General features: G+C 37.6%; 1 protein-coding gene across 1 annotated transcript in view; it reads right to left on the reverse strand.

The window, feature by feature from the left end:
- LOC108638693 (sodium channel protein type 5 subunit alpha-like) overlaps positions 1-25,426 on the reverse strand; it is a 73,517-nt gene extending 48,091 nt beyond the window's left edge. Inside the window, exons 1-18 of the mRNA XM_029957947.1 lie at positions 25,135-25,426; positions 23,605-23,729; positions 22,375-22,461; positions 21,182-21,310; positions 20,855-20,946; positions 18,749-18,991; positions 18,108-18,171; positions 17,353-17,497; positions 15,887-16,072; positions 13,526-13,717; positions 12,657-12,759; positions 11,493-11,722; positions 11,219-11,371; positions 9,706-10,059; positions 8,495-8,962; positions 6,020-6,116; positions 5,255-5,409; positions 2,750-2,923 (exon numbers count right to left, since the gene is read on the reverse strand). Coding sequence (XP_029813807.1) covers positions 2,750-2,923; positions 5,255-5,409; positions 6,020-6,116; positions 8,495-8,962; positions 9,706-10,059; positions 11,219-11,371; positions 11,493-11,722; positions 12,657-12,759; positions 13,526-13,717; positions 15,887-16,072; positions 17,353-17,497; positions 18,108-18,171; positions 18,749-18,991; positions 20,855-20,946; positions 21,182-21,310; positions 22,375-22,461; positions 23,605-23,729; positions 25,135-25,407 — 3,270 coding nt within the window. The 5' untranslated portion in view covers positions 25,408-25,426. The remainder of the gene's footprint in view (positions 1-2,749; positions 2,924-5,254; positions 5,410-6,019; positions 6,117-8,494; positions 8,963-9,705; positions 10,060-11,218; positions 11,372-11,492; positions 11,723-12,656; positions 12,760-13,525; positions 13,718-15,886; positions 16,073-17,352; positions 17,498-18,107; positions 18,172-18,748; positions 18,992-20,854; positions 20,947-21,181; positions 21,311-22,374; positions 22,462-23,604; positions 23,730-25,134) is intronic.
- Between the last annotated feature and the right edge of the window lie 1,150 nt (positions 25,427-26,576).

The raw sequence follows: 26,576 nt of genomic DNA on the forward strand, positions 1-26,576 counted from the left end.
ACAAAGCTTGCAACCTCTCCTCCTCTGCATTCCTGACATAGCAGGCTTCTGTGTGGTGTCACTCTACTTTGACCAGTTTCTTTTGTCTAAGTTCCAGATTTTTGGTACTCCAAGGATTATTGTTTCACTGCGTAGCTGGATGCCTTCAACCACTTGTATTTTTGACTTGATATTGCAAAAAAGATGAGGGAAGAAGAAAAGGGAAAAGAACAAAATTCTCATTTTAGTGACATACCTCACGTGAATCCACTGCTGCATACACAATGTCCATCCAGCCTTTAAAAGTTGCCTGAAAAAAATGCATTATTAAGTTTGTTATCACTGAGAAAAATCAAGTATAGCTAATATAAATGTGTTGATAGTTGCAGAAAATTAGCAGTGTGCCATAAAAAATATGCATCACTTCTAAAGATCTGCTGGGAAGTATCACTGGAGTTTAGTAAAGAGAAAAAATATTTCCCGAAAGAAAACAAAAAAACCCATAACTCATGTGAAATGTATGTTAATGTTAACTCTCATTAAATTCAAAATTTTTGTAAAAAAAATCAGTAAAATTTTAACCTTAACTTATAAATATAATGTGAAAGTATAAAAACAATTTCTGAGAAAACAGCARACAATTCCTTCCTGCAATTTTTAGCAACTCTGCAGAATCATAGAATACTTTAGAGGATCCAGGGCAAAGAACTTCAGCTAAAAAAGATACAGCGATAACAGCCAACTTAAAAATTGCCTTTCTCTCCTTTGTTGTCMTGTTAGGGAGCTCAATAAATTAGTATCCCAATCCTTCATGACTTCTACAGCAAAAGAAAATATAAATAAACTGTGCCCTGATTTTCTTTCTCATCCAATCTAAGCTAGAGAAAATGAGAATATTTTTAATTCAGTAACTTGCAGACTATTTCGGGCTTAGAGTGTTAATCAAAATTAAAACAAAATTGAAAAGTCATGAAACAGAGTTCTTGATTTTAATACAAGGTTGCATATGCTCAAGTGTTCTGTAGGAGGAACTGAGCAGGTCACCAACAAGGAAAATATATATGGAAGCTAAAAAATATCCCCAATTTCAGTGGGATAAACAGAAGCATAGAGGTTTCCCATGGTTGTGCTGCTCAACCCATTTCCTTGAAGAAAACAAAACTGAGAATGTTTTTATAGAACTCACCACTTGGAGCAGAGCCAAGTATCCCATCCCAACATTATCAAAGTTTACAGGAGAATTTGTCCATTTTCCACCATAAGACACACAATCACGTCTGTTATTAATGAGACTGATATTTCCTTCCTGGAGTATGCATTTTGAAAATCTTTTCCCAAGCCATTTTACTCCTAAAATGTTAAATAGGAGCCAAAAGACAACACAGACGAGCAAAACATTGAAGATTGAGGGGATAGCTCCAAGGAGTGCATCGACAACAACCTGAACAAAATGAATGAAAATAATAGTGAATTTTATGTTGTCATTTTCAAAAACATCTTCAAATGCAGCCATTACAAAAAATTCACACCGACCCCCAATATCTTTACCTTTATCCCTTCAAATCTTGACAAAGCTCGTAGAGGCCTCAATGCCTTAAGAGTCCTGAGAGATTTCAGGCCACTCCAAGAGGAACAAGGTGATACATCTTTGGGATCATGACTTAGTCCCCAGGAAACAAATGACAGCTGTGTTCATAGAATTGGAACTGGGATTATTAAATGGTAAACAAATTTTCCCTTGTTTGTGTTAGCAAACAATCATTACCTGAATGTTACAATATCTTTGATCAGTAAGTCAAATTAAGAAAATATACATTAAATTTAAAGTTATTGTAATTTTACATCATTCTTTTCTAGTATATTTAAAAAAACCCTAAAGTCATGGTACATATTCTTTATAAATAGCCATAATATTAGACCTTCCTGTTGAAATTTCCTACTACTTCACAACTTTCAATGCTGACTATTCTGAAGTCATCAAACAACTACTTTGATGTTACCATCAGTCATCTGTTTACATGTCCTTTTCTTTAAATACTTAACTTCAGAATCTTCCCAGTGTGATGTTGACAAGCATAGATGTTTCACTTTTATATGGCAAGATTATAATAATTAAGATTGTCTGAATTCATAAGAAATATGTAGGAATTGTATACTACACTTAAGTCACTACTGGTGTTTTCAACATGTATCTTTATAAATATGCAAAGGATTGCTGGGATTTCTCTTTTGCAAAGCAGAAAGTTCTTTCCTACGTCTTTAACATTCTGGTAAATGATTTTTCCAACAATACTTTTCAACTCCCTTTACTATCTAAGTTTCTTCTCCTTCAAGGAAGCAACTCTACCTTTTTTCTGTTTCTAAATGCCAAAATCATGGATTAATGGAATGGTTTGGGTTGGAAGGGACCTTTAAGATGATCTAGTCCAGAACTGCCAGTAGCTTCTCATTTTTCTATCGGTTTAAGTAATTTATTTTAGTTTTGTTTCTGATCACTAATTGAACTCCTTCTCTCCACTTGAAAAGGTTTTTAGAGCCATCATGGTCCTCAGTGATGGTGACACCTAATGAAATTTTCTCAAACAACTCCTCGTTATTGCTGAAAATTTCAATTTAAATTTGTCCTAAGGTCTCTTTAAATTGCAGATTTTTCACCTTTTGGAAACTGTCTATCACACTTGTTGTTATCCATAATTAGAAGTTACATGTAGTTATCTAGATAGAAAATGTCAAAAATCAAAATGTATGACAAGTTGAATATAATACTTACACATACAATGACAAAGTCAAGCAAATACCAAGAATTTGTGAAGTAACTCTGCAATCCATAAGCTACCCATTTCAGAAGCATCTCCATCAAAAAGATGTAGGTAAATACTTTGTCAGCATAATCTAGGATCATTTTCACTGTTTTTCTATTCTGCAGGTGAATATCTTCAAATGCCTGGAATTTCAGAATTCAGTTTTAAAACATTTTTTAAACAAATAGTTGTATGGAAAATTACTGTTAAATTGCACAAGAATACACAGTTTGTCTGATTACAACAATTTCATATTAAATTATGGGCAACCACCACTTAGTTTTATACTTAGAAGTAAAAAAATGAATTGTAAAATAAGAGCAATCTCATTTTCAGGTTGTTGAAAAATCAAATACTTTCAGGTTTTTATTCTCGACATTTCAAAACTTGTCTGAGGATGGGCAATTGTGGCTACCACATTCTGGCTTCCCAATGTAACTGATAATTTTGAAGGTGTTGGTGGAAATTCTTCACAATAAAGCCTGACTTGAACACATTAACCACTGTCTTTCAGACTCTGACCTTCCAAATGAGTCATCTTTAGTCAGCCTGCAGAGTTGTAATACACACATGGAAAAGAATGACAAACTCCTTAGCTGGAACTGTTCATTCCTGGAGTTACAGGTTTTTTCACCTAAACCTTGACCTTGAGGTTTTAGGAAAATGCTTTATTGATCGCTGCTGTTCACATCAGTGTTTGCTTGTGTTTAATGCATTTGCTGCCTGCCTAATTAATTTTGAGTTTTTGATATTGCAAATCTACTCCCAATTCCTTTTACATCTTGCATTATTTCCTCACCAAGCCTCCACTTCTCCCCTACCCACTTCATTGAGGTATTAACAGCAGACCTGATTTGCTCCCCTGCACTTAAGACATGCCTAAAAACCCATCTAAAAGGCCATGGGAAAGGTGGAGCAGGAGCATAGACCACTGAAAAAACAAGGAGCAGAGATGCTCCTAGGTATAATCCAATAAAACTTATGCACTCCTGTTCTGCAGTGTTAGAAAACAGTGATTCTGCTTCTGGACCTAAAGGGGTCTTTCAATTGCACAACAATTAGGAGAAATGCCTCCAGAGCAGAGCTGTCCCTGTGCCCATGGGACTGTTCATTTGAGTGTGGGTAAATGAGAACTTCTGGCATTCATGTACATAAACCTATTTGCCATTTCTGACCTTTTTTCTTGAGCAAGTCTGATCATATGTCCTCTTATTCCCTGCTAAACCTTGGCTACCTTGATCTCCATCTACCAGTCAAACCACCTGCTCATTAGCAGTGATGTTTTTTCATACTTTTAACTACTGTTTTTCTACTTTTTAAAGTATCTACTCACTCTTAATTGCTGCTACCTTTAAAAGTTAGAATCTACTTAAGTTYCTAACTACTCTTCCTTTGCTCTGAGCACTGAGCACTCACCATGGACTTTTCTGTGCATTCTTTCTGTCATCAGCATCTCATTTAATTTCCTTTCAAGGCAAGGACACCGTGATTTACCTTTGTTCTAACTGGTTCAGACAATTCCCCACCAGCATACAACTTTATAAACAAAGAAACCCAGCCAAACAAAAAACAGACAAGTCCCTTTTTGCAAGAGGACAACAGTATCTTAGAAATGTGAAAGTTCTCATTGTTAAACATCTTCGATGACAAGAAAATGTTGTTGTATTGTGTAATTTTTGCACCTGGGTACCAATTAGCTTTGTGTTCAACTTAGTCAGAACCTAGAGCACATTAAAGAATAACTCAGTTTCCTTCCTTACTTCAGCTTGGTTCCACATAAATAGAGAGGAGCCCTCACAAGAATCCCAGGGATTTCCCTTGGAAACTTTGCCATGGGAATTTAAAAGCAGATAGTTTAAATCTATGGTTCAGTGAACAACCTGAACTTAACGTACACAGAGCAGATTTTATTTGAAAAATTCTGACTTTTACCACATAGATCCCCTTATTTGGTTGTGTTCCTTCTGCATTATAAAACATTCTATTTAACAAATTACTTTCAGTCGACAGTGAATATGCTTTCAAATCATAGAAATTCCCTTATTCTTGAGTAGAAATGGATCTGATCAGGGTAGCAACAAAACATTACCTCACCTATGAGTTTACAGCCAACTTTGCTTTTAGATTCTAATCATAATGTTTTAAAAACGCTTTAAACATTTAGAAGTGCTATTATTTTATTTAAAAGTGCTAAGTAATTTCAGACTCTGGTTTAGCCTTGTAATTAACACACAAATGTATGAAGAACTATGTTCCATGAATAACTACAATTCCATATAGTTAAATCCATATATTTAAATATCTAAGTGAGGGAAAACCTTAAGGGGATATCCCCACTGTTAAGGGATACATTTACTACACTTTATGTCTCTCTGCTGGAAGGAATGTCACAGTAGAGGAGATCAATCAAATATTAGTATTTTCCTTTACTGACAACAATCAATGCAAAATTAGAGAAATTAAATGCAATTTACCAGTGCTGCACTGCTCAATACTATCACAAAAACCATAAAATATTCAAACCCGCTATGGTTAACAATTCTGTAGCAGGTTTTCCTGAAGTTCCACCAACTTCTGCCTGGAAACTTAGTGATATCCACTACACAACATGGGAAACATTTACCACAATCTGAAAAGAGAAAGAACAGTATATTGGTCTATGGAAAATGCTGAGACATGGAATCAAAACAGTATAGGGCATCCTAAAGAGAGCTTCTACAGACTAGAGAAAGAATGTGCTGTTTTACTTATGAGGTGATGCTGTGGTTGAAATGATCTAAAGCTAAAGAAAAAACTTGTATGCCAAAATAATCTCTTTTAATAGAGCAACACATACATGGAAAAAACAAATAAGCTTTTGTGCCCTTCTTCAGAAAGGCTGGTGGGCACAGGGAAAAAAGCACCTTTACTTCTATATTTGTTTATTTCTTCTTTTTGTTTTGAAAAGTGATAGTACCTTACTAGTAGGTTAGTCAATTATTATTTTTACTGATTATTACACTGTTTTGCACTGCAGAGACATTACAACTCCCTGTTCACTGCTTTGCACCAGAAACACTCTTCATGAAGTATTGAAGCATGAGAAGCTATGGAGTCTAAGGAGATGGTCAGGTAATCAAAGGCAGATGTCAACTCTGGGACGAGCAGGAAAACAGATTCTGCTAATTTGGACATGTTCCAAGTGGATATTTTTTAACACTGTTCGTTTGGTATTAGCACAATAAAGGAAAGATTCCTACTTTCTCCAAAACAGTCCTTAGGCAGGTGTGAGTTTTCAGTGTGGAAAAACATCTCCAGACCAACAACTGCATCCACACTACTGGCTTCCGAAAAGCTGTGAGCAGCACCACATTTCTGCATGGGAGAAGAAGAAAGAGGAGAATTTATTTGCTTTTCATTACTAAGGTAAAAAAACAAAAATAAACAAAATTTATAATCCCCTGCCCCCCTCCCCAAAGGAATTCTGCAGTCTATAAATTACCTTACTGTTGCTGAACTACCAAAATGAAATTACAAAAAATAGGACAGAAAAAGCCAATCCCTACTCTATGTTTCCATGCTTTTAAATTAAGAAGTTCTTTGGTTTCTTCTTGTCATCCAAAGGGGACATGCAGGAAGAAGAAGACTTTCTTATGCTACAACTTTGGACAAAAGTCTGACTTCTTCAGGCCAATCCAATTCTCTTTTTCATTTTCAGAGATACAAACCATGTCTCAAAAGGCTTGAAGATGGTAAGGTCTAGCAGGATAGAAATGTATGTATGGACTACACACCTCAAAGAATTGCAATTACTGGTAGGTAACCTACACACTTGTAAAACTAAAGACAATAAGGAAAGCAAGTATAAGGAAAAAAGAGTAAATAATGTGCCTGAATGGCATGGAAAGTGAAGGCATGAGGATAGGGATAAGAATGGGAAGCCAGAAGAAGGGAGAATTTCCTCTGTCGACAGCCATGATGCTCTACATGAGTCTAAGGTCCTAGGGAATCTTCACCATATACAAAAATGCAATTATTTAAATTAATGGGCACTGCAATGTTTTCAGTATTATTTGTAAATATAAACACATTTCAATAATGTATAACAAAGAAAAATTCTGGCAACTGTGCATAAAACCAAAAAATGGTTATGGGGTTGGACTTTTGGGGGTAGTAATCCAGAAAGATGCTGAACTTCCATTTAATTTGCTGGGTCATCAGAGGCAAGCCATGATTCTCCACCTTTTTTTTGATATGGAACTGTACTGTATTAGAATATTAGAATGAGCTGGGTTTCTATATCTGAAAAAGCATGGTTGCTCAGGGAACCATTTCTAGAGAGCACATTTTTGTATCCAGGAATGACAGCAAACAGAATTATCCATAGAAACAGGTGGCCTGTATCAGACATGCTTACAGTAAGTGTGTTTCCTGGTTAATTTCTGTTTACTTATTTTGTACAAAATTATACATTAAGTTACACCATTAACCATGGCTATTGATGAGACACAAACCTCCATGCTATTACTGTCTCTAGAGAGATGTGCCACCTCCACAGCCATTATATTTGCTACTCTTTGGAAAATCCCAATCTGTCCTGTCATTGCTGAATGAGAGAACAGCTGTGACAATTTGAATCTCTAGCATATTCCACAAGATGATAAAAGTTAGAATTACCTCTTTTTGCTCTTGCTTTTCATGTGTTACTGTGAAAACATTTATGGTTTCAGGAGTCTTAGAAATCTGATTGAAGCTGCCTGAACTCTGTTGCTGTTCTCTATGCTGTTCTCTAATCTGTCTCCCTGCAGGAAATAATGGAAACCTTTCCAACAGGTTTAAAAAGTCAGAATTTTTAAAAGTCAGAATTCTTTTACAGAACATCCACAAAATTTAGAATCACAGAAGGGTTTGGGTTGGAAGGGACCTTAAAGATCAACTAGTTCCAAACCTCCTGTCATGGGCAGAGAATCTTCCACTAGCCTGTTTGTCTTTTTACAGATAATTAAATGATATCCATAAAATGCTTGTAATAGAATGGTTTCTTCCTTGATTTCAAACAGTGTGCTCTTGAGGTTTTACTGTGGAAATGTATCGTTCCCCAAGAAATACATTTAGCCCAGGGATGGATTCCTGCATCCAATTAACCTTTGCAGCTGGACCCCAACAGCCTCATGCTTCCAGTTACAGGCAGAGGACCTAAGTGATCCCAATCAGTTCTCAGTCCTTTTGTCTCCACAAATTCCAAGAAAGATCAGATTCCACTGCAGCAGTTTTTGTCATCAAATGCTTCTGGATAACATCTTTGAAATGGCCACAGATGATTCTAAGGTGATCAGCAATTTTTGCTTCTTTGAGAACTTGTCCAAAGACATGCCATTGACAATGCTTCCTAATATGACCCAAACCACAGCAAATGGCAACTGAGAAGAGACATAGAAGCATCAGAAGAGGCTGCCTTCCAAAATGTGTAAGGCAAAGGAGACAAAAAGAAGGAATGTCTGTCTTCATCAAACTTTATTTATTTGTTGACAGCAATAGATGGAAACAAAACAAACCAAAGCAGAATTATGGCTATCCATGAAGAGAACGGTGAAAAAGTTGATATTCAAAATGTCTTTGGAAAATGAAGACTAGAAGAATGAAGTAAAATGGCAGAAATGACAGAAGGGATAATATTTACTGTTGAGTCTTTGAGATGGCAATTACAGATGTAAGTTACAGTATTTTTTTTAAATATGAACAGTTCTTACCTGTTTTCTGTGTTCTGTTTCTGTGACTACAGAGTGCTCATCATCACTTTTGTCACTGTAACTCTCTGATTTTGCAATGGGAACACAGGTACTGTGACTGCTGGAAAGATCTTCGTATTTCCTTGATATTGAGGAATTCTCTTCATTATGGTAACACTCTATGTCAAAGCAATTGTTGTCTATGTATTTTCTGACATCTGTCATGGCATAATTATTATCCTCTATGTTTTTGCCAGAAATTTCTTCCAAAGTCTTCTTTTTCTCTGTTTTTCTGAGGCTTCCTTTCATTTTTCTGCCACAAGGATCCAGAATTCTGTCTTTCAAAGACTTCAGGCCCTGGTGAATCTGTGCAAGGGCAATCTGACATTTAGTCCTTTCTCCAGGTTCCTCTTGTCCTCCTGAGGCATCAATATTCAATGAACTCATCACCAAGGCAATGAACAAGTTGACCACCTTAAAATAGTTAAAGTAAGTTAGGGACGCTACCGCTAACAGAAAAGACACTTCAGAAACCCTCAGTCTTGCTTTCATCAACATTGCCATGAAATTATTTACTATTATATTGCAACATTGTTATAGTATGATCTGGCCCCTTCTGGAAGGAATGGCAGGAGAAAACAGAAGGACGTGAGGGTTTGGGTATATCAAATATATTTTCACCTGCTCTGATGTCCATAACGTATGAGGAGATAGATATGTTGAAAAAGAGCAAAGATGAGTTTTAATAACACCACCATCCAAAAGGGTCTGGTATAGACCAACAAACCAAGCAGATGAAAAAGATTTTGTCTTCCAGTACATTTACATTCCATCTACTATATGTCATACAAAACAGAAAATCTAGGTATGGTAACCTCTTGATAATACAAGTTGATAAGCATTAAAAGCACTGAACAGTTTGGTTATTGGATCTTATCAACACAAAAGATGAAGACATCAGATACCACATTATCAGAAGCACTGCACTTCTATACTGTGGGGAGAGGGAATAATTTGGCATTGCTTCTACCTCTTGTGTGAGAAAGACAGGGGAAAAGTAAAAAAAAAAAAAATATTGAAGAAAAACATGTCAAGTGACATCCAGAAAAGAGAATAGTGTGAATACTCTTGAAATGATAAAGTTTCCCTCTGCAAAAATCAGTTGCCAGTGTAACTGGATGCATTCAGTAGGGACTGGGAATCAGCTTAAAACTCACCACCAGGTTTCCTATCACCAGGACTAGCATGAAAAAGGTAATACAGATCCCCTGTCCAGCCACTTCCATACATTCCCACATCATTTCAATCCATTCTCCACATAAGATTCGGAATATAATCAGGACTGAATGACTGAAATCCTTCATATGCCAGCGTAAATCCTTACTGGTGCTTATTTTATGGAATTTTTCTTCATAATTACTGCCCAGAAGCTGCATTCCTAGTACAGCACAAATAAATACAGTGATAGCCAAAACCAGAGTGAGGTTACTCAGAGCACCAAATAACTTTAGAATTATTTTCATAAGAGTATTTAAGGCTGGCCAATACTTTGCCAATTTGAAGATCCTGATCTGTAAATAAAACACAAGAGAAAAATAAAGATCAAACACAGCCCAGACAGCACAGCCCACACAAAAACCAGACCCTGCATTTATCATGCTGCCTTTACTGTAGTAACACTGTCATTTTTCCCCAAGAAAGGCTTTTAATTGTTTTGATGCAAAACTGCTGTGCTTAAGCTCTAAGAGTTAATGTTATTGAGAGCAGAGAAGTATCAAAGGAAGGTTTCAAATTGTTTGTGCTAAGTTAGATACGAGAGTGTGCCAGTGTAATAATGTTAATAGCAATACAATTAACAGGTATAGAGTGAAGTAGGTCACGAGTACTTGGAAAAGGTTATGAAATTACTGAGTTTTGGTCAAATGCAATAAGACAAATATTTTTTTATACCTCTCATCAAGCAGACTTAAAATAGGATCTGAAAAGCCAGATGGGACCTACTCTATGTACTGCCACGAGTAAAAAGGAGGTATTTGGTCAAATTAGCATTCAGAGCTGTGAAAATCTCTCAGTAATGATAAACAAGGGGAAACACAATTCAACTGCATTTCTAGGCTTGTGGACTGAAATGCTCAGAAGAATTTTGAAATAATTAGTAAATTTAACATTAAAAATATGCAGTAAGGACATAAATATAAAAGCAATGTTATACACAGACATCTCAGAACTATTCCTCTTTCTCCCTAAAATGGAGGAAAGCACTGAAGAGCCCTCAAGGCCAAGACTAAGCCTTGAGGAAAGCTCTGTTATTTTACAAATCTCAGCTCAAAAGGAAAAGCTGTGAAGGAATCGTTGCTATCCTATAGCACAGGAAAACAATCAGATAATATCTGCTCCTGATTGTAGCTCTGAAATGTAGTTGAGCAGTGCCACTGTACAGACCTAACAGAGAACCAGTGAACTCTCTGCTGGGTCAGATCTCCCTGGCAGCACACTGTGCCAGAGGATTTGTAGTATCCAATATACACAGTATAATAAACATACTTTAAAGTATTCTTTAATATTAATTAATATTTGCTTTAATGAAATGTTCATGTTGGCTTACAATTTACCAACAAAGAGAACTGATTTGACAGATTCATCAGTAAAATAATGACAAGATATTTCACTGTAATCATTCACAAATCTATACAATAAACGTACTTTTAAAAAAAGCAAAGAAATCATTACCACTCTGAAAGGTGACAGAATGGTTCCAAAGCTCAGTAGGCCAATCAAAACAACCAAGCTATCAAAAACATTCCACTTGTTCTGAAAATAGTAGTAAGGATCTAGAGCAATGATTTTCAAGATCATTTCTAGTGTAAAAATCAGGGTGAAGACCTGGAAAGACAAAAAAGAAATTCAGAAAAGGTCACTCAAGAAGTCTGTCTCCTTATGGGACTGTTCCAGTATAAATACAGGGTTATAACCCAATATCCACCCTAACATAGACCTCACTTACCTCATCACTTATAGCAATCATTTTTCTGGTTTCTGGCAACATGCCAGGGTGCTCCATAGCCATCAATAAGGTGTTCAAGATAATGCAAACTATGATAAAGAGATCAACAAATGGATCCAAAATCACCAATTTCACCTTCTCTTTGACTGCTCTGCAGAGTGGACAACAATTCCAAACTAGACACTTCAGAGCAAAACGTTTCCACAATGCAGGACATTTCACTTTTGACTCTAGCAGAGAAAGAAGGAGAGTGGCATATGAGTAATACTGTGTGGAATATCACAGTGTGAAGAAAAAGACAGTCAGAGAAAAGATTGGAAAGAAAAATCAATCTCATGTGAGCAGAATGGCATCATTGAAAAGAGTTGTTTCACTCCTACTACACAAAATAGGCTACACTAAACACAGGTTATTGCAGGTCACCCCCAACAAATGTCATAATGACAGAAACAGGGGATATTCCCCACCTCTTCATATGTTTATTATTCTTTCCTGTGAGATTGGGGAGGCCCTGGCACAGGTTGCCCAGAGAAGCTGTGGATGCCCCATCCCTGGGAGTGTTCAAGGCCAGGTTGGATGGGACTCTGAGCAACCTGGTCTAGTGGAAGGTGTCCCTGCCCATGGCAGGGGATAAGAACAAAATGATCCTTAATGTGCAATCCAACACAAACTGTTCCATGATTCTATGATTACACTATTAAAGGATGATAAAGGATCTGCATTAAGGAGAGAAATCACTGTTTCTGGGACAATGACAACCTGTTTCCTGTGAGTTGAACCTGCCCAGCCACAGGTGTCCATAGCTGAGGACAGGCTTATAAGTGAGGTTGGAGGAGAGCTCAGGGGATCTGTAGTGCAACCCCCTTCTCCAAGCAGGGTCAGCCATCAGGTCAGAGACTGCACAACCTGTTCCTCTGAAAATGGGCAACGTTTCTGCTTACACACACTTTGAAATTCTCTTCTTTCAATCAAGTTGGTCAGGCATGATTTACCCTTGGTAACTGAGTTATAGTCACAGTTATATGAGATATGAGAATATTTGTTTTCCTGAAGTTTACATTTGCAGCATAATTTCCCCTAGTGGTTTTAAAAATAATGTTGAGTATTTGAGACAGTTTGATCTCTCAGGTCACATTACACAAACCCATAGGAAAAGTTACTTACCTGAAAAGTCTGTAAGAATAGCAGCTGCACTCATTAACCTCTGTCTTCGGTAAGGATCATTAATAGAGTCCACTGACACATCATAGGACAGCAGGATCTGCCTCTTTGGTTACAAGGACAACAGAAGGTAACATAGCAAGGGAATATGAAAAACTGGCAATACAAAAATTATGTCCAGCATGACATAAATATGCCTTTTTAAATACACATTGAAGGGAAGCTTTACTTTGGTGACAATATATAAAACAAAAAATACAACACTGACCTCGTTACTGCTGCTCATCTGTCTTTAACTGGGGATGAGACACTGGGATTTAAAATAGGAATATGCACTAGAGGAATGATCCATTCAAGTCTTTATAAACTGATTAAGTCCTACCAAAATGTTTCTGCTTGATATACTTTTTTCTCTTTGACTTAGCATCTTTAGCCTCTTTTGCAATGAAAGTAGAGAGTACATTGTTTGAAAAGTCCTCAGCTCCAGGAGAGCCACAGGTAATTGCCACATTTCTTGCAGTTTATGTTTATTAGACTAATAAAAGAACTTTATGTCAGAGCATCTCACACTGCATCATGCTCTAGGTTTTCCTTTCTTTTTTTCTTTTTTTAATGTGAAATCATTTCAATATGAAATAATATGTACTACTGACAGCCACTTCCAACTTCCCTTTCAAGTCCAAATAGTGCTGTCTCCCCCACATCCCAAAATACAATTTTCAGATTGTTTTAAAAAACAAGCTATTCCAAGGAATGCAAGAAGAAAAAAACAACAGAGGGAAAAAACTTCAAAGAAAGAAAGCTTTTCTACTCAGTGAATTGTCATATCACATGCAAGTCTGATGAATATATTTTCTATTTCAAATACTTACAAGCTCCTTGTGGCAGTGACCAGGCTGTGAATGAAATATTTGCTCCTCTTTCTCCTGATCACCTAAAATTGCGTTTTGTCTTAAAATAAGTGTTTCTCTATTACTCTCATTTCCTTTTGAATTTTTCAAGTCATCAACTGGCATTTCAGACCCAACCTGCAAGGCCTTACTGCTTTCTGCTGCAGCCAACTCCTGTAAAAGAAAAGGCCAAAGGTCTGTCTATTAACACAAGGCAAATGCCAACACATGGACTAGGATAATATTCAATTTAGTTTTTGCTCATTAAATTATTATGCTCTCTGAATGCTTTACACTAACAATTTCTAGCTTTCAAATATTAAACTGCTATAAAAAGACAGGAATACAAAATGCTATTCACAATATGGAAAGACCAAACAGGGTTACTTGTCAGCTGCTGTAATTCAAGTTTCCTCTTGTCACATTAAATATTGTGTTTTGTCTCTGAATTACAGAATATTATGGTTTATCCTTTTACTTCCCTTTTCTTGTTTTGAAAAGGACCTTGAGTCCAAAGACAACAGAACACTAAGGGCTCAATCTAAATCCTAAGATGTTCAACTTTTCTAAAATACTAATCCTGTCAAAAGGAAACTAGAAGGAAGAAAAGCCTAAGTAAAGCTTGGCAAGCTGGAATGTCAGGCAGGGAAACATTACAGAGCTGCCAACAGCTTTAGAGGAGGAACTTGGTAAAATGGTGATGCCTTACACCTTAATGAGGAAATTGGATACTTGCTAGAGAATATTTGTATGGCCTCTTACAAATCTGACATTTTTGACTGCAAATAGTAAATCAGAGGTAGCTTTTATAAAAAGCTACAAGATACAATAGGTCTTACCAATAATTTTTAACCCATCCTGCTGCCTTGGCTTAGAGCTTCACTTCTGGTGGATGAGAAGCTTGAGATGACCCAGCAGCGTGGGCCTGCAGCCCAGAAATAACTGTGTCCTGGGCTGCATCACAACAAGCATGGGCAGCAGGTCAAGGCAGGTGATTCTCCTTCTCTGCTCCCCTCTCATGAGACCCCACCTGCACTGCTGTGTCCAGCTCCAGGCCCCCCCCAGCATCAGCAGGACATGGACCTGCCCAAGGGCACGGAGATGCTCCGAGGGCTGGAGCACCTCTGCTCTGGAGACAGGCTGAGAGAGTTGGGGTCATTCAGCCTGAAGAAGAGAAGGCTCCAGGGAGATCTTAGAGCCCCTTCCAGTGCCTAAAAGGGCTCAGAGAGCTAGAGAGGAACTTTTTACAAGAGCAGGTAGTGACATGACAAGGGCTAATGGTTTTAAAGGGAAAGAAGAGAGATTTACATTAGATGTTATGAATAAATTCTTTCCTGGCAGGGTGGTGAGGCACTGGCATAAGGTGCCCTGAAAAACTCTGGATGCCCCATCCCTGGAAGTGTTCAAGGCCAAGTTAGATGGGTTTTAGAGCAATCTGGTCTAGTGGAAGGTGTTCCAGACCATCCTGAACTGGAGATCTTGAAGGTCCCTTGTGATCCAAACTGCTCTGTGATTCCATGACTCAATGATTATCAGAAATAAAAACAGGTGATCCCTGGCCCCTTACAGACCAAGGTATGAATGATTGGAACAATACTATGCCGAGAGGAAACACTGTGGAAATCTGATGTGTGTCTATTAACTCTTCAAAACAACAGCAAAGAAACTAATGCAGTCTCTGGATGTCAACATGGAACTTAATGTGGAACAAACAGCATTATCCTGGCTAAAGACTATTCCTGCTCTTGTCAACTGATAGACCTCCTGCATCCTGTCACTCAGAAAGAGGCCTGACAACCTTTAAAATGCTCACCACTGTGGCTCTTGTAAGGCTTTTTAATCAGGCCTGAACTCTGTCAGCACTGGAACTTCCAACTTCTGGGAACTGCAGAAATGACAATTTTTCTCATGGATGTAAATGTATTTCCTTCATGAGACTACACAGTAATAGGAAGAAGGAATACCCAGAGAAAGGAATTTCTGTCCGCAGCAATAATGGTAGTGTACAAGAATGGGGAAAACCATGGAGTGCAGCACCTATGCAATACCATAAAAGCTACAAACTTGCCAGTAAGCCATTCCTAAACAATGTCAGGTCTGCAAATCCTAAAATTTAATGATGGTTTTTTGTATCACAGAAATGTTTATATATTCAAATACATATATATTATGTATATATAATATATATACACTATATAAATCCATGTGGATTTATAGAGACACAAAGAGAAATGAAATGTAAGAAAGTATTGCAAGAAGCACATGTTTAATTCAAAACATCATTTCCCTAATTCACAGAAGAAAACAGAAGGAACCACTTATTATATGTAATAATTTACAAACCTGTTCTTTCTTTATAATGTCTTGGGCATCCTGAAGTAGTTTTTTCTTGACCTCTCTTTCAGCTCTGTTTTGCTCTTCATATGCAGTAGTTACCACAGCCATGATCAGATTAAAGAGATAAAATGAGCAGAGAAGGATGAATACCACAAAAAAAAAAAAGGAGGTCACTCCAGATGTACGGATAGTCTGTGAGGAAAAGGTAAAAATTGTGATATATTCTTAACAAACTATTATTTACAATACAATTTCAAACTAACTTTAAAAAATTTCTTTTCCTATGCAATACAAAGGGTTAACATACTGCATAACTATTTTCATTAAACAAGAGTAGGATCAGCCTCTAGTCCAAGTCATACAGAAGGTCTAGAAATACACCCAGTCAAGAGTTCCCTCAGCCTTGAAGAAAATGGATTTCAGCTCTTAAAATCCTCTTTATGTTCACACCATGTTTTCTTTCTAGCATAACACCTCAAATATTCATAACAATACCTTAAACTGCACAGAAGAATTAATAAGACCCATTCTTAAAATTAAATTCAATTAAATATCTCCCAGCAAATCGGGTAAATGAACATCAAAGGTTAAGTTATGAGAAGACAACTTCAGCAGTGAAGAGCTATAGAGGTGACTACAGAAGAAATTAATGAAACTCAGAAATAAAGATGGGATTATCTAAACAACCATGAAAGATGTTATAATTACAGAATCAAGAGTCAATATTGAGAGTGATTATCTTACTCTTACATTTGCTTAAATGGCAGCAGAGGAGATGGCTCAAAATTAAGCTCTGAGACATTTAAATGACAAAAATAAGTTATATCTATTCTAAAAAAGAAGTCTTAAAAAAGGTTGATGGAAAAAAAAGTTAAAGAGGACAAGGCAGAGGATAATTCTTGTCTAGTAAAGGCACTGCATAGACATAGGGGATCCAGAAAGTTGTCTGCATGCATTTTTATAGCATTTCTGAAAAAAAAACCCACCAGAATTGAAAAGGTACATTCAACTCTCTGAATCAAAACATCAAGCCTCCAAATTTTTAATGTCAGTTGTCAAAAATGATCTGAAACTAAAGTGTTGAGCCAAAAGGTTTGGTGAGGAGTCAGGACTTAAAAGGAAGAGGAACAGAGAAGGCAACAAGTCCTCACGCTCCCTGCAGCAGCAGTGAGCTCACTGGCTGGATCTGCTGTATATCCCAATCCTTGGGTGGTTCCATACTCATATTTCACTCTTAACCACTGACCCCAGTGTGTTCTCCTACAGAACTATGGGCATTCCCAACAGGATTGCTCCCATTCCATGTCCCTTGCAGAAGGTGTTACAACTTAGTCACTTGAACCTACTCCCTTAATATTTACATGGATTTTGAAGGAAATGTGCTGTCAGTAAGGTTAAAACCAGTAGAGGTTTTTCTAGTGGCTCTGAATTGCATGTGTCAAGTCATTCTATCAGGTAATAGAAGTACCCACCTGTCTGTAGAGACGCTCCCAGGAATCCAGTGTCATCAGACGGAATACAGAGAGGAAGGCCCAGCCAAAATGATCAAAACTTGTATAACCAAAGTCAGGATTCTGCCCAATTTTCTGGCAGGTATAGTTTTCTGGGCACTCTTTCCTAACCCCAAAATAAAGATTAAACTATACTTACATGGAGATTTAACGGTACCTGAGAGCACCCAATAGACAACACCAAATTTGTTCAGTTTATCTGAAAGTCCATTTCATTATTCCCCAATTTAATTCTGCCAGAAGGGCTGATTTATACCAAACCATCCTAGAAAGCCATTTGTCTAATCAGAGAAATCTAGAAAGAAACCTTAGTTTAGGACTAGACAAAAAGTGTCCCCTGATGTAGGATATGTGCAAACAAATACACAGAGAGGGGGAAAATGGAATTATTTTTAGTTTTAAATAATTCACCAAGATGAGGGGAGGAGAGTTTATTAATCTCTAACAGGTCTTTACTGATCTCTTCTTCTCCTCATTTATATCATTCTACCTTACCATTACGTTCCCAGTGGTTAGCAACAAAGTACATACATAAGTGGTTGCATCCTTGTACTTCATTCTTTTTCTAATGTGAAATACTTGGCTTTTAATTTAATGACATACATGCATCCCCATCCTCCTGAAAAATCCTCACCATTCCTTTAGACCAGAAATAAAACCACAGGACATCTGGAGGAACAAATTAAGAAAGTACTAAAACTGCTTTGGTCACTTACTCAGGATCTGAACTGAAGCCACAGAGCAATATGTCAGAAGAGCCATTCATTCTGTGGCAGATATCTAATAAAAAATAAATCAAGGAATCATAAAATCAGAAGTTGTCAGTTTGCACAGCCTTCTGACAGGAAACTATACATTTACTGCACTTGATAAACACCCTGAGGGATCAAAGCTCTGGGAAGGATCCTTTCACAACAAAGGATGTATAGGGCTGATTCTCAGCAAATCTGTCTCTATGACAGACTAAAAAAAGTGGCAACTCTTTACTGCACAACTCACAATGTAAGATTTCATTTGGTCTCTGCTAAAAGTAAGAATTGCTGTGAGAAGTAGGCAAAATCCCTGAAATACAGAAAAAGTGATGGGAAAATAACCATTCCCTGTGCAGTACCCCTAAAATTAGGATCCCTGTACCATGCACAGGTTAAAAGGCAAATGCTTATAGAAAACTCAGCCCCATCTATCCCACAGACTGCTAATCTTTCTCCAAATTCAAGATTCACTAATTTCACATTCACTGGTCCCAGAGACTTCATATTAAGACTTGTGCAAACGGAAGGGTTTTCCTTCTTGGGAGAAAGACATGCAACTTTAGTTTAACATACCTCTGAAATTCAAGACATTCATAGGAAGATACACAACTTATGTAAAGAGACAAAAGAATAACATTTACCTTCATCACTTGGTACATAGATCTTGGGATCCTTACATAATGAGTCATTGTACACAGTATTATTGAGGATACATTTGAATCTTAAATTGCCCATAAAAAGCTGGAGGCCTATTAGGGCAAATATACTCAAGCAAAATATAGTAAAGATCATCATGTTAGCAAGTTTCTTAACAGATTCAACAAGTGAATTTACGATGATTTTCAGACCTAGAAAAATAAGATCCAGTAATATGCAAAATGAGAAGAGGAATGCAGTGACATTCCCATATGACAAGACACAGTAGTTGCAAGGATGTTGAAAACAATCAGAGTAACTTGGTATGTAACTTCTGAGTATTAAATGAGGTAAAACAAAGCATAGCAGTGAGTAAAGCATTTTTCCTTAAATTTCCTAATCATAACTTCTTTGGCTTCTGTTTAGTACTAACACTAATTTTGCTATCTTGCAAATTCTAAATTAGGATGGTATCTTAGCAAAGTCTTACAAACTTTAATAAAAATGGACAGATTTCTGTGCTTGATTAACACTAAACAAGTACTTCACCCTGGGCCAAATACACATTACAATGACAAAGAGGGTGACTGTTTCCTGGGCTGTGTTAGGCAAAGCATGGCCAGCAGGTCAAGGGAGGTGATTGTTCCTCTACCCAGCCCTGGTGGGGCCACAGCTGGACTACTGGCTCCAGTTCTGGCCCATGGACACACTGCAGAGTCCAGCAAATGGCCACAAACATGGGGAAGGGACTGGAGCAACTCTGCCACGAGGAAAGGCTGAGCTGGGCCTGGTCAGCCTGGAGAAGAGAGGGCTCAAGGGGGATCTCCTCCATGTCTGCACAAATCTGAAGGGAGAGTGCAAAGAGGATGGATCCAGGCGCTTTTCAGTGGTGCCCAGTGCCAGGGCCAGAGGCCATGGGCACAAACAGAGACATGGGATGTTCCATCTGAACATCAGGAACCACTTTTCTACTGAGAGGGTGACTGAGCACTGGCACGGGTTACCCAGGGAGGTTCTGGAGTTTCAATCCTTGGAGATTCACAAAAGCTGTCTGGACTTGGTCCTGGGTAACCAGCTCTCAGTGGCCCTGCTTGGGCAGTGAGGCTGGACCAGACGACCTCCAGATGTCCCTTTCAAACAACCATTCTGGGATTCTGAGAAAATGCCTTATATATAAACTTAAGCCCAATACTGAGGCAGAATAATTGAATCTGAGGTATGATATAAGCAGACAGGGATATCCAGGATTTTTCATAAGAAAAAAAGTCAAATTATACTTGATCTCTGTTCTCCATGCTGAATATGAAAGGAAAAGTATTTCATGTGGTTTGACAATAAAATTAAACACTTTCTATGTTTAATTCCTGCTACAATTCCAGAGCAAAATCAAAACTATATTTTCAATTACATAGAATAGGTAAAGTTACTATATATATGACAATATATATAGTCATTGATAGATTTTCAAATGAATTTTTGCAGGTAGACCCTGAAATCATCCTTTGGTATCCTAGTTAGGGGCATGACTTGGAAACATATCAAGTATCTGGATGGTATATGCAACATACTGCTGAAAGTATTGCACTGAATCCAGATAGTGGCTGTGGTCAGCAAGGAAACAAATGAAAGTCTCAAATATTGTGAAGTCAGCATTCTCGGGAAGAAACAAGAGAAGATTAAGCCACTGAATCTTAGCAAGCTAGTTAAGCTAAGGAAACAGAAATATGGGGGTATAGCCATATTGTGTTAAGAGAACACATCAAATAGAGGAGGCTGCTCCAGGAAGACTAAGGTAAAAAGAAAAGGGAAAGGGGCTAATTGAAATTGAACATTAGTGATGGGATAAAAAGTGCAGAAATTAAATTTGCCTTTGTCAAAACCATTTGGAGGAAAGATGATTAAAATAATTCTGTTAGGATACTGCTGAGAGTTACTACAGACTGTAAAACAGTCACACCTTGAGATCCCATCAGCAGTCACAGAAGGGGACCAGAAAGCTGAGGACAAGAACAGGAGAGGAATTAGAATTAGCACACTGGTGAAATGGAGAGGATAGCAGTAAGATTGTTCCTTACCTGGTATTACTGAAATGGCTTTCAAAGTCCTCAGCACTCTGACAGATGCAAAAAGTGAAACATTGCCTATAATTATAAATACAGCAACGTGCCTATAAAATAAAACCACATATAACTGAATGGCAAGGATGTAACTTTTCAAACCATAACCCTGTTGAGCCAGTCTATGACTATTTTTCTCTTTGCACATATGCAAATGGTGGTTCAAGCACAGTAACTCTTTAGCAGGTAGGATGCCAAACACTTCAAGGAATTTCAGAAACATCAGATAGTGCTTTATCTGTTGTTTTGTCCCTCGAGTGTAAAACAAAACTGAGTTTTACTTACATTATGATAACAATAGAAAGATCCAAGCAGTTCCACGGATCTCGAAGGAAGGTAAATTCATTCCAAACAAATCCTCTTGCTACTATTTTTATTAATATTTCAATAGTATATATGCCAGTAAAAACGCATCTGAGGAGGAAAGAGTATATTAAGAATATAGAAATAAAAATATTAATGAGATTGAGTCACATTCAGGCACATTCAGGCATTTCCTAAGATTTAACCCCTACATGGAGTAAAGGTAGACAATGTGAAGTAAAATAGGCCTGGTTACGCTACTTGCAGAAGCATCATGGGTATAAGAAGATGTGTTCCCCAGTTCTAGTAAGACTGCAGGTAGTAAATCTGTAACCACAAAAGTTCACAGAAGCATACGATTCTATTTCTGGGTGAAGGATAGCTCACACTTCCTTAGGAAACATTTTTAACACTGTGTTTATATTCTAAAGCAGGTTGGAAAATTTCAAAGCCTTGACATTCTGACAGAACAATAGAACGAAAGAGCAATTGAACAAAAAATTGAACTGTAAAGTTTGCACATTTTACACATTTAGTCTGAGAAAAACTCTATCGTGGAAAGTAAACCTACAGAAAATTAAGCTCTTCTTATCACCATGCTTACCCCAAGATAAAAGGGGCTCCGGGGTCATTTTCAAGATTTAATTCTAGAACAACAAGTCAAGTTGCACTAGATACAGTGCACAAGTACAAAGGGTAGCAAGCCATTACAAAGAGATGCCTTTCTAATGGGAACAACTGACCCAGGAGTGTCACCAGGAAACAGGAAGAAAGAACAGAATGCATATTTATCCCTTTCTAGTTTTTGCATGAGCCAACCATAACAGACATTCAGGTTATTGCTGTAGAAGGAGAGATATTAAGTTAGAATTCGACCCCACAGTCTCTCTAAAAGGCTCATTCCTTGAAAGAAAAAATGGGTCAACCTTCTATGCCACAGCAGATAGCAAAATTAGCCAACACAGAGTAAAGGGTACATGGTGTGAGCCTCTGAGAAAAGGCACTGAAGCTCCACCAAAGACTGGGAGATATAATAACAATCCTCAATCTTCCTCAGAGGTCTGACTGAGAATTTTCAAGGCCCTGAATTAGATCACCACATTGTTTAAATTTTTCCGTCCTGCATGTTAGTATCCATGGAAAAAGAGGGAACATAGAGCCACTGAGATACTTACTCAATCCAGATGAGTGGTAGTGGAATATCAGGTACAGTCATAAGCACACAATTGAATAACACGGTACATAAAATAAAGACAGCAAAACATGTGAATAGTAAGTTAAGGAAAAAAATGCTACATTATAAAACAATGAAGTTCACAGAAGGTCCTGTTTTCCACACAAAAAGCATACAGGCATTCAAATAACAACTTTGGTTTTGAATATGCTCAGGACATTTCATGTGTTTTCCAGAGAAATTAAGTTAGACCTTAAGTGGGACATAATATGTTTAACAGAAGAGATGAGAAACATAAATTAATGAAAACCAGTTGAAAAAGCTTCATTAATAATAACCAATGTTCTTTGAAACTGGGATTCCATATCCACATGTTAGCAAAACACCCCTCTGCTCTGCAGGAGTTCAGAAAGCTTTCTCACTTTATGTGGTAGGCAGTGAAAACGTGCATAAGAAAAAACATTCATGACAGTTCACCTGCCATCTAATAAAACTGTTTGGGGTGTTTTTTAAATAAACATTGTTCTTAAATGTAAGGTTTAATTGAAAGTGAATAGTAAATTTAGTAATTTCTAATACTAGGAATACACATTCAGAGTCTGACATAAGTTCCACTAAAAGGGTCTATTTTTAAGAACTAATAATTCCAAATAAGTAGAGATGTTTAGCAGAAAAAGCAGAAACTACTCACTTGGTGGTTTTGCATCTGCAAATCCTTCACATTCTGATATTTTCCAAACTACAGTTGTATTGTTTCAAAAATACAAAAGATGGGCACTCTTCAGAACATTCTAAACTTGAGTGTGGAATGTATTTCTTAGGAAAACATGAGACTCTTTCAGCAAAGCTTCACCATAAATCCCATCTTTCATATCTTAATAACTAGGGAGTCCCTGGTTTGCTTTGCTTGTTAGTTTGTGTGTTTTTAATTTAACCTTGTGACCACAGCAGAGATTTCGAACAAGTTCTGGAAAAGGGCTGCAATGTCATACAATAGCCTCTAAAGGTTGTTTCATACCACTATCTGCAAAATTGATTTTAAATATCAGCTTGTATCAACATCATGGAAATATCTCAGCTGTTGTAACATTAGATTCAATATAACTTTTAAAATATCTCTATCAGCCATAACTATATCAGAGCTTATGTTCACATTAATATAAAGAAAGGAATAGAATGACAGAAAATGGTACAGAATATTTTAAAATTCAAATAAGGGAAACCAATGAAAGGATATGAATTGGTCAGAATTTTAATTGCTGCTTTTCTGATTGGATTAAAAGGACCAAATATACACAAGGCAGGTGTGGCAGTAAACCGGAAAATAGTCCTCTGTTTGTTTAGCACCATAAAAGTCTACAAAGAAAAGATTCATAGGATAAGAAATATTTAAAGGAATTAAAATTTCCCCAAAAAGTAAATGTTCAGATTTTCAAGTCTGCATCTAGAACTATATAAAACTGCAATTATGAGAAAAGCTTTCCCGTTTTCTTACTTGGAGCTGTGACCTGGCCATACACATTTGGAAGGAAAGACAGCAACTCTATAAAAGTGCATTGCTGCCTGAGAGGAAGAAGCAGTCATGAGAATGAGTGTGAAGAGCAAGCGATCATATTCACTTGGTCAAAGTAATTAAATTACTTAAAGCAATTAACTAGTAATTACTATTCTAGGACTGCAAAAATTGTCACAGTCACACTCCAAAGTACCTTACTCTTGGATAGTTTTATAGGCTACAAAACCTTATTTACAAAATACACATTGGGTAGGACTGCCAGAATCCCTGACATCCACAGGAAAAATTAAAAATTTGAAGTATCCCCAAATTATCAAGCAGCTCTGTAAATTCCTTCTCAGCTACCTCAAGTTCTACACAGCTCCGTACTTGTGCTACATGTAAAAATGAGATATCATGAACGAAAAACACAGTTTCCTAATGTACATTCTTCAATTGAATCAGCCTCAGTTTCTCTTCATCAACACTATTACTTTGATTACTTGGAGAAAACAAATCTCTGGAAGAACAAAGTCTTCTGCATGTTCTCCCATTCAGTTATTACATTCCAATGCCTTGCTGGTCATTTCATAAAGACAGCAGCACAGCACTGCATGGAACCTCCAGCTCTTCAGGTCAAGTCCCCCTCAACAGTAAGCAATCATACAACAGACACTTAATTAAGAAGGGATTCCTACAGCATCTACTTTAGACACTCCCCCAGGCAACAACACCAACCCCTTTGCAATCGCATGGAGGATTTGCAATATAAATATGACACAATAAACAAAGCCAACGAGACATAAAATAGCAGAAAATTAATTTACAGCAATGTAAATACATGGGTTTGCTAAGCAGAGTGCTGGAAATATCTCCAATATGCCTCCCCTAATTGGTATAATCTTTGTAATTCAGTGAAAGCATCTGCAATTCGAAAATTATCTACTCTTGGACAGGCACTGCTTATACCACAGGCATCACAGAAATTGCTCTGCAAAACAAAGCATCCCTTATCCCAGAATATATTTCCTGTAGAAGTGTGTATTATGTCTTCATCATTAAATCTGACTGCTGACTGGAACTGAAGATACCTCTTCATGGCATAAAGCAGAGCACACCTCAGGACTCCCGCCCCAAAAGATGTCAGGAATGTTAAAAGACCTGTCTGCACAACAATCAAAACCCAGCATCTCCCAACTAGAGCTTTTACTATCCCCTAAGAGTTCAACAAAGTTAAATCAAAGAAATGCTTTTGGAAGTTTTAACCTTGTGATCACTGTAGTATGGATCAAAATCCTTCAGGGGCTCCCCAATGAGCTCTGATGGAATGTCCCCATAAAGGGATGGCAGCTTTTTGTAGATTTGCAGATCAAGCCGGGGAGTAAGTTGTTCTTCTTCAACTCCTTGGTCCTTATGCTTCTCTTTTTCTTTGTCTGGCTGCTTTTTTTTCTCAGCAATTCTTTGCTCAATTGCTGCCAAGGACTCAGGGGTGAAACGTCGAAAGCTGTTAGCTTCTGATGGCCAAGACAAGCGATCCATTTTTCCTTCTGAAGGTTTGTTTCCAGTGCTAGAGGCAATTGAAGAAAAAAAGCTATGAACAATTAGAAAATAACAGAAATAATACACAGTTTTAGACTACTATCTGTTAGATAAATGATTTCTGACTTCTATGAAACCCCGCATCAAAATATAATAGAATAGAGTAGAAGAGGAATTTCAGCTGGAAGGGACCCACAACAACCACCCAGTGCAACTGTCTGAGCAATTCATCAGGGCTGACCATGTTAAAGCTGTTCCTAAGGGCACTCTCCCAGTGCCTCTTGAGCACTGACAGGCTTGGGGCATGGACCACCCCTCCAGGAAGCCTGTTCGAGGGTTCAACCACTCTCTTGGTAAAGAAAGGCTTCCTAATGTCTCACCCCAACCCACCCCCAGTGCAGCTTTGTACCATTCCCACACATGCTGTCACTGGATACCAGGGAGAGAAGCTCAGCACCTCCCTCTCCACTTCCCCTCCTCAGGAAACCGTAGAGAGTGTTGAGGTCACCCCTTGGCCTCCTCTTCTCCAAACTAGACAAGTCCAAAGCCCTCAGCCCCTCCTCACAGGACATTCCTTCCAGCCCTCCCACCAGCCTTTTTGCCCTCCTCTGGGTGCATTCAAGGACCTTCACATCCTTCCTAAATTGTGGGGCCCAGAACTGCACGCTGTGCCCCATGTGAGGGAGGCCACCCCTGTGTTTGCTCTGTTTGATGCACCCAGGATATAAGGCAAAACCAACTAGAAGCTCATTCATTTAAAAGAAAGAGTAATGTAAAACAAACTCCCAACAAAGATCAACACCTAATTCTTTGAAACACTCTGCATTTTTCATTGCTGAGGTCCAGCTGTGCTATTTCTGTCTTGTGAGTTCACTTATGGACCATAGGTGTTAGGGAATCAATAACCTCTGGTAATTACTGCTCTCTTCTTCAGATGCCAATATATTCTTTTTAAAGAATATGCAAACAATAATCTTTGCACAACCATTTTATTTGGGTTTATGGGACTTGGGTGTTTTTTTTTTCCTCCTCTGGGACTTTACAAGCAAGTTCAGATCTGATCAGGAACCACAGCTTAGAGATTAGAATTTGTCATGGTAACAAAATGGAAGCATATAACCAAAGAACTGGTACTTTGCCAAACCACACAGACCCATTTCCAATTGAAA

The sequence above is a fragment of the Manacus vitellinus genome, unplaced genomic scaffold (genome assembly GCF_001715985.3).
Source record: "Manacus vitellinus isolate BGI_N305 unplaced genomic scaffold, ASM171598v3 scaffold_12_pilon, whole genome shotgun sequence".
NCBI lineage: Eukaryota > Metazoa > Chordata > Aves > Passeriformes > Pipridae > Manacus > Manacus vitellinus.